The 9,358-nt window shown below is 44.6% G+C and overlaps 1 protein-coding gene across 4 annotated transcripts in view; it reads right to left on the bottom strand.

Annotated features, from left to right (window-relative positions):
• LOC145343336 (FYN-binding protein 1-like) overlaps positions 1 to 8,928 on the bottom strand; it is a 242,692-nt gene extending 233,764 nt beyond the window's left edge. For 2 of the 4 annotated variants that reach the window (XM_080189552.1, XM_080189550.1), the window contains exon 1: positions 8,809 to 8,928. In XM_080189552.1, the coding sequence (XP_080045678.1) occupies positions 8,809 to 8,811 (3 nt within the window). In that variant the 5' untranslated portion in view covers positions 8,812 to 8,928. The remainder of the gene's footprint in view (positions 1 to 8,808) is intronic. The other 2 variants (XM_080189554.1, XM_080189555.1) reach the window with 2 other exon arrangements.
• Positions 8,929 to 9,358: the final 430 nt, after the last annotated feature.

Here is a 9,358-nt window from a genome sequence, read left to right on the forward strand (position 1 = left end):
CAACGCCATCTTCCATCTTAGCTGATAAAACCCAACCTGATTCAGGACGTAGACACGTCAAGATAATAATGGTCACTTTTGAGAGGTCAAGATGAACTCAGAGAGAGGAGTACTGCAAAGCCAATTTAATCAGTTCAAATACATTTTTCTGATGCTTTTTCCAATGCCATCTCTGCTGCTTCTTGAGCAGTGTGTGTAGGAGTGCCAACACTACAGAAAGATTGGGAATAAAGCACCCATAATAGCTCACCATTCCTAAAAAGGATTTACATTCCAATACATTTCTGGCACGCGGTGTTTCCTTAATGGCTTTTAATGTTTCCTCCATGGGGTGCAGCCTGGTTGCATCTATCCCGAACCCTCGATATGTGACGTCCTGATTGTATATTTCTCCCATTTCAGCCTCACTGTTTTAATCTCTTTCAAACATCTTTGAGATTTGCCAGATGTGCCTCTTCAGATGCTCCTATAATCAGCACATCATCCAGATAGATAGCCAGCTCCCATAGTTTCTGTAGTAAGCTTTCTATCATACGCTGGAAAATTGTACATGCTGATGAGATTCTGAAGAATAGTCGGCAATACAGATATGAACCTTTGTGGGTGTTAATTGTAACAAATTCTCTAGAGGCATCATCTAACTCTGAGCACTGCGTGGCTCATATCAAGATTAGTATAAGTTAAGCCTCCTGCTAATTTGGCATGCAAATCTTCAATTCTTGGTGTTGGATATCAATCTAATTTTGCTGCTTGATTGATGGTTAATTTGTAGTCTCCATATCCTGATGGTTCTATATGGCTTAACCACTGGCACGATTGGAGCCGCCCACTCTGAAAACTGTACCAGCTTGATAATGTCGAATTCGTCCAGCTGCTTGAGTTCAGACTCAACTTTATCAGATAAAGCGTTGGGCACAGGCTGGACTCTGTAAAACGTAGGAGGTCAATTTTTGCTTTTAGGGCCTGTATCGGGGCAGCATGGTGGCACAGTGGTTAGCACTGCTGTCCCACAGCATCAGAGTTCGATTCCCGGCTTGGGTCACTATCTGTGTGGAGCTTGCATGTTCTTCCATGTCTGTGTGGATTTCCTCCGGGTGCTCTAGTTTCCTCCCACACCTTTGTGTCATAGAGTCATCTTAGTGAACATTTAGTCACATTCTGAAAGACGTGCTGGTTAGGCCATGCTAAATTCTCCCTCAGTGTACCTGAACAGGTACCGGAGTGTGGCAATTGGGGGATTTTCACAGCAACTTCATTTCAGTGTCAGTGTAAGCCTACTTGTGACTAATAATTAAAATTTCATCTTTCAATTTCATCTGTATTTTGCCGAACCCGATTTGGAACACCTTTTGATGTTTTTTAAGATACTGTCGAAGTTTCCAAAGAAGTAAAACCTCAGTAAGGCTGCATTTGGTGTATTGTGTGCAGTTCTGGTCACCACATTGGTCTTCGGCCCTCCAAGCTGTTCAATCATGATACCCTAACTAAACTAAAATAAAACTAAACCTTCAGTCCTTACTTGGTCCGTATCTCTCCATAAGCTGGGAATAAGCTGCCAGAGTTAGTAGTAGAGGCTGGTACAATTTTGTCTTTTAAAAAGCATTTAGACAGTGACATGGGTACGATGGGTATAGAGGGATATGGGGCAAATGTGGGCAACTGAGACTAGCTTAAGAGTTTAAAAAAAAGGGCAGCATGGACAAGTTGGGCCGAACAGCCTGTTTCCATGTTGTGAACCTCTATGACTCTATGGCCTCCCTATTCACATACCCATCCAGGAGGCTCTTAAATGTTATTAATGTGTCTGCTTCCACCACCTTCCATGGCACCACATTCCAAACACCCACCACTTTCTACATGAAAAACTTTCCCTGCACATTCTCCCCTGAACTTTCCTCCTCTCACCTTGAACCTGTGCCCCCTCTTGTAATTGACACTTCCACCCTGGGAAAAAGCTTCTGAGGGTCCACCCTGTCTATGCCTCTCACAATTTTGTAGTCCTCTATCAGGTCTCCCCTCAGCCTCTGTCTTTCCAGTGAAGACAATCCTAGTTTATTCAACCTCTCCTCATAGCCAATGCCCTCAATACCTGGCAACATCCTGGTAAACCTTCTTTGTTCTCACTAAAGCTTCCATGTCCTTCTGATAATGTGGTGACCAGAACAACACACAATACTCCAAATGCGGCCTAATCAAGGTTTTGTATATCTGCAACATTATTTCCCAACTCAGTGCCCTGGCCGATGAAGGCAATCATGCCGTGTGCCCTCTTAATCACCTTTGCCACCTGTCTTGCCTCTTTTAGGGAACTGTGGATCTGCACGCCCAGATCCCTCTATGTTAATAGAACCATAGAAAATTACAGCTCAGAGACAGGCCTTTTGGCCCTTCTTGTCTGTGCTGAACCATTTTTTGCCAAGTCCCACTGACCTGCACTTGGACCATATCCCTCCACACCCCTCTCATCCATGAACCCGTCCAAGCTTTTCTTAAATGTTAAAAGTGACCCCGCATTTACCACTTTATCCAGCAGCTCATTCCACACTCCCACCACTCTCTGTGTGAAGGATCCCCCCCTAATATTCCCTTTAAACTTTTCTCCTTTCACCTTTAACCCATGCCCTCTGGTTTTTTTCTCCCCTAGCCTCAGTGGAAAAAGCCTGCTTGCATTCACTCTATCGATACCCATCAAAATCTTACACACCTCTATCAAATCTCCCCTCATTCTTCTACACTCCAGGGAATAAAGTCCTAACCTATTCAACCTCCCTCTATAACTCAGCTTCTCAAGTCCCAGAAACATCCTTGTGAACCATTAATGTTCCTAAGGGTTCTGCCATTTACAGTATAATTCACACTTAAATTTGATTCTCCAAATGCATCATCTCTCATTTGTCCTGATTAAACTCCATCTGCTATTTCTGTGCCCAAGTCCCCAATCTATCGATATCCTGTTGTATCCTCTGACAATCCCTGGCACTATCAGCTACTCCACCAATCTTTGTGTCATCCACAAGCTTACTAATCAGACCCCCTACATTTTCTTCCGGATCATTTAATTATATTACAAACGACAGAGGTCCCAGCACTGATCCCTGTGGAACTCCACTAGCTACAGATCTCCATTCTGAAAAACATCCTTCTACCGCTACTCTCTGTCTCCTTAAAACCAAGCCAGTTCTGCATCCATCAAACCAATTTTCAGTGGCTGGAAATCTTCAAGATCAACGTAATTTAATTTTTTAAGGCAATCCTGGCTCATCAGACTGGGCCCTTGGCCCTCTGCTACTATTTGAGGCAGTTGAGATGACTAATATCGGTAGCTTACAGATGTTGTTGTCATTCCTAGGATCTTTAAAGCTTCTCCAGCATATGTGGAAAGATTCTCCCAAAAAAATCCTCAGTGTCGTATTTGTGCGAAAACTGGAGTAATTCATGTTGGTTTTTACTGGGGGAGTTCAGAGAAGAATCTCCCACACTCTGTACATTGCAGAATACACGCGCATAAATCATGTTAGAAATCTATGGACGGGGCCTATGGAGAGGTTGGCAGCATAGCATTGAGTGGGCCATTGCGCACGCGCTGATCTATCAGTGAAGATCAGAGCACGTGCAATAGCACCGCTCCGCTAGCCTCCCGATCACTGGCCAGCTCAACTACTGACCAGCCCCGCGACCCCCCAGCATGGCCCTCCCAATCCCCCCACGGCCAAATTGCTGCCCCCCCCAAGCATTGTTGGGCCCAACCTCTACCCCTACCGCACACCCCCCACCCACCAGCAGTCCAGACATTCCCCTCGCCGGCAGTACCGACCCCCACCCCGATAGCCAGCCCCAATTGCTGGCCTCCCTCCTTCTGCTCATAATCTGTATGCAGAGTGGCAGTGGGACCCCCCCCCCCCCCCCCACCTCCACAGATTGCTCTCCAGAGGCCTCGCCCCATCAGGCCCTGCCCAACGGGCAGTGATAGAGTGCCACCTGGGCATTGGTGCTTTGTCCCTTGGGCAGTGCCATAAGGCCCAGGCTGGCACTGCCAAGGTATTCATGCCTGGAGGCATCCTCCCACTGCTGCCTGACCCTTAGGGGGGCTCTGATTACCCCCCCCACTTCACTCCAGCGGGGTCGGGCTGCCAGATCCCCGTTAGTGAGGACCTACTGTAAACCCCACTGGAGTGAAATACTTCTGGCGAGGGTAGTGGGGGATAGGCTAGCGGGCCTGGGCTCGCTAATGCTATTTAAATTAGATTTGCATGCTCCTTTACAAGCCTAAAGCAGTTCCGCACCTGTTTTCGGTATGGAGCAGATGGTGCTGGGAATAGGGCACTGGGAGATGCCCTTGGGGCCGGACGCCCATGCGGATCACACTAATCTGGCACTGGTTAAATCTCCTGGCTGGTATGATTTGTTCCCTGTGCTGGTTTCTTTGTGCAGCTGGATGGGAGACTTGCCCGTGTTAGCCTGGCCGCCATGCTTCTTAACTTCAGTGGCTGAACCCCTCTTTGTAAATAACAATACGTCTGTTGCCCTACGGAGCAGAGGCAGTAGTATTCACCACTGTTCTTTGTTTTATTCATTGTAGGACATGGCTGGATGGCCAATCTTTATCAACCACCCCTAGTTGCCCTTTGAACCAAATGGTTTGCTGGGCTATCTCAGACGGCAGTTGATGGTCTGTTGCTATGGCTTTGGAGTCACATGTAGGCCAGACCTAGTGAAGGACATCAGTGAACCAGGTGGTTTTTTCTGATAATCGAGAATGGTTTCGTGGTCATCAGTAGATTCTTAATTCCAGATTTTTTTATTGAAATCAAATTCCACTATCTGCCGATACAGGATTCGAACCCAGGTCCCCAGAACATTAGTAGAGTTTCTGGATTGATAGTCTAGCAATAATACCACTTGGCTATCACTTCCCCTGATTGCCTGACTGTTTACTACCAACACAATTGGGACCACCTTGTCCATCTAAGTGTTGTTTACACTTCCAAATCATTTTCAGTGTTATTCTCAACACTGTGTACTGGAGTCAGAATTTTTCTTTGTTTGCCCCAGGAGGCTCTACTTGGTCTTGCATTTCCTCCTAACCTGCCCCTGCCTATTGCAGACCTAATGTGTAACTTCCTTATATTTACATCTCTCCTGTGGGTGATCTCCCCCATAATGGTAGCACACACCTGGCCTGTATCTCTGCATTCTCTTTGCTCTTTGCTCATTATTTCCTGTACCCTCCTCCTTGCTACCTCGACTACTAATGGCCTCCTGCCAAATGTGGTGGGCCTTGCCTGTTTCTATACTTTGCAGTTCTGTTGCCTTTTTTTGGCCTTTTCTATAGCCTGGGGGATCATCTAATGCCTTCTTCAAATTGACGTCTGCTTTGCCAGTAATGGTTTTAGTTTAGTTGTTTTATTAACACCACAGACCAGTCTGTTTCTTAACATGTCATTCAGTACAGACGTGAACTCACACTGTTCAGTGGTTTGTCTTGGGCACATCTTGAACGCCACTATCTTGTAATTGAGTTAAATTTATATCGCTGCCTCATCACCGAGAGACTAATTCCACAACTGTTTGAAAGTTTTAGAGCTGGGTTCACCTGGAGAAGTCAGACTTCTTATCAGATTCCAGGTCAGAGCTCCACAGGCAGTTACTTGGATTACTTGCTGCTTTTAATCCCCCTGATTTCATTGACTTTAAACAAAATAACGCAGGTGTTTGAGATATTGCATCCACTGCTCTGTAAAGATCGAATGGGTCTCGATATTGCCCCAAAAAGGGGCATTTTGACACTCAAATTGTTGAATGAGTTTGCTCAAAGAGACCTCCACAAGAGGTCTGTTTTCCTGATTTCTGCAGTAATAGGATGGTACTCTAATCAATCCCATCCTTGTCACTAAATGTATTATCTTTAAACACTGGGCAGCCACCAAGTAGATTATTGAATGGACAGTTTATTAAGGTAAGTAGCTATTTACAGAGAATAATATACTGTACTCCACCACTCCGGACTCCTAACTGCAACACCAGGATTCACACGCTCCCGCCTGATTGGCCAAGTGGATTACATGACTCTTTGAGAACTCACCCCTTAAAGGGTCACACTACCACATGTAGGTCAAAAGGCAGTGACCATCCTGATGCCAAACTCCAGTTCCAACCCAGTCCGGCCCTGCCCTCTGTGTTTCAACTAGCTGCATCTCAAATTCAAATAAAAACCATACTATTGTCAGCAATCTGAAACCAGCAAACTGTTCCAAACACAGCAACGGTGGAGAGAATAACTGAGTATCTTTCTTTCATTTCTCCGCCTCACATTCTTTCGCTCTCTTGATCTCTCTGGAACATAAACACCAGCAGAGATCAGCTGGGCCAACTGGCCTGTGCCTGAACTTAAAACTTTTACACTCTCTCTGACAAGGAATGTGTGAATGGTTTAAAACACTTTGAGGGGAAGTCAGATTAACACATAGAGAGAGGAAGAGGAGATCTTGATAGTGGAAGATAGACTGGGTGGAGGTTTGATGGAGCGTCAATGGTCATACGGAGAAATGAGACCAAAGGACTTATGGGCTGTAGGATGTTTCCTCTTTGAACTCCTTCTCTCAATCTATCCTTTTATCTCTCTACCTGCTGTTTATCTTTCTCCTGTTCTCAGATGTAGTGCCACGTTACTCCATAGAACCATAGAAAATTACAGCTCAGAAACAGGCCTTTTGGCCCTTCTTGTCTGTGCTGAACCATTTTTCTGCCTAGTCCCACTGCCCTGCACTTGGACCATATCCCTCCACACCCCTCTCATCCATGTACCTGTCCAAGCTTTTCTTAAATGTTAAAAGTGACCCCCGCATTTACCACTTTATCCGGCAGCTCATTCCACACTCCCACCACTCTCTGTGTGAAGAATCCCCCCCTAATATTCCCTTTAAACTTTCCCCCTTTCACCCTTAACCCATGCCCTCTGGTTTTTTTGTCCTCTAGCCTCAGTGGAAAAAGCCTGCTTGCATTCACTCTATCTACACCCATCATAATCTTATACACCTCTATCAAATCTCCCCTCATTCTTCTATGCTCCAGGGAATAAAGTCCTAGCCTATTCAATCTCTCTCTGTAACTCAGCTTCTCAAGTCCCAGCAACATCCTTGTGAACCTTCTCTGCACTCTTTCAACCTTATTTACATCCTTCCTGTAACTAGGTGACCAAAACTGTACACAATACTCTAAATTCAGTCTCACCAATGCCTTATACAACCTCGTAAACACAGTAAAAAGTCTGACAACACCAGGTTGTCAGACTTTTTACTGTGTTTACGCCAGTCCAACGCCGACATACCCACATCATTATACAACCTCACCATAACACTCCAACTTTTATACTCGATACTCCGGTTTATAAAGGCCAATGTACCAAAAGCACTCTTTATGACCCTATCCACTTGTGACGTCACTTTTAGTGAATTCTGCACCTGTATTCCCAGATCCCCCTGTTCAACTGCACTCTTCAGAGTCCTACCATTTAGCCTGGACGGCCACTGTTGTGTGGTGATCCAGCAAAAGTTTCTCTGCCTGGGTGAATATCAGAAACTGAACATCCAGTCTGCAAGGTAAGGGCTCAAAGGGCATCTGAAGTTTAACGTGGGTGTATTGTCAATGGACCTGGCGCCAACCCTCACACATACTCTGAATTTGAATACTGAATGCAAATTCCATCATCCCCAAACTGCAACCTAATAACACATAAACCAAAACTATCATTGAAAAGACAATGATATAGTGAGCAAGGACATGACCTCGCGCACATATTCACACACTCAGAAACACACACTCGCACACTCAGAAACACACACTCGCATATACACACATATCCAAATACACTCAACACACACTACACTCAAACACACACAAAAACACATATGTACTCACACAAACACACACACACGCAAATACACATTCACTCTCAAACAAGTACACAAACACACACGTACTCACACATACATACACACAGTCACAAATACACACACACAGACTCACACACAAACAAATACACACGAATAAAATAAAAACCACACTATTGTTTGAAATCTGAAACCAGCAAACTGTTCCAAACACAGCAGCGGTGGAGAGAATAACTGAGTATCTCTCTTTCATTTCTCCACCTCACATTCTTTCTCTCTCTTGATCTCTCTGGAACATAAACACCAGCAGAAATCAGTCACAAAGACACACACACACTCACAAACACACACCCAAACACACACATATACACACTCAAACACACAGACATATTCAACAACATATTCAACACAATCGAACATTTGACAACACACTCAGAAACACATACACGCACACGGTCATAAACACACCTCAACAATACACTCTGAAACATATACACGCACATCCAACACACTAACAAACATAACAAACACACTCACATCGTGGGCCGAAGGGCCTGTTCTGCGCTGTAATGTTCTATACACTCAACAATATGCTCACACTCAACACATTCAGAAACACACACTCAACAACACACTAAACACACTCACAAACTACACACACTCAACACATTCAGAAACACACACTCAACAACACATTAAACACACTCACAAACTACACACACTCAACACATTCAGAAACACACACTCAACAACACACTAAACACACTCACAAACTACACACACTCAACACATTCAGAAACACACACTCAACAACACACACTTAATGCACTCACAAACAACACAGTCAACACACTCACAAATACATCCTCTCAAACATGCCAATACATTCACAAATGGAGATACATGTTGATAAACGTACCATTTTGAAGTCTGGCTCAGAGTACTGCTGGTTGCTCTGGTCCAGTGCACTACACAGCTAACATAGAATTTCTTCTCTACATCATTTACTTCCTTTTTGAATGTGGAGACGTAATATTGCAGGCACATTACAGGAAGACCTATCACCACACTCAACTTTTGCATATAATCCTGGAAGCAAGAATGGTTGGAGGGTTAGTGGGGTGGAGTTAGGATAGTGGGAGGAGCTTGCCTCAGCAGCAAAGACTCAGGTAAAGTATACCTCCACACCTGCATTCACACAGATACACACACACATTCTCATACATACACATATATAGAGAGATACACAGAGATACACTTCCTCTCACACACACAAGCACATATACAGATACACATGCAGGCAGACTTTCATACACTCACACAAACTTATCTTTCAAAACGTTCATCACACAATGAGATCCCAAATCTTTTCACCATCAGAATTTGATTAATGCTTTCATAAACAGCAATTTTCCAAGCTTAACATCACTAAGACATCCTCTGACTGTGAGACCCCCCAATGCAGCCCC

The sequence above is a fragment of the Carcharhinus amblyrhynchos genome, chromosome 5 (assembly GCF_965287045.1).
Source record: "Carcharhinus amblyrhynchos chromosome 5, sCarAmb.v2.hapA, whole genome shotgun sequence".
Lineage (NCBI taxonomy): Eukaryota > Metazoa > Chordata > Chondrichthyes > Carcharhiniformes > Carcharhinidae > Carcharhinus > Carcharhinus amblyrhynchos.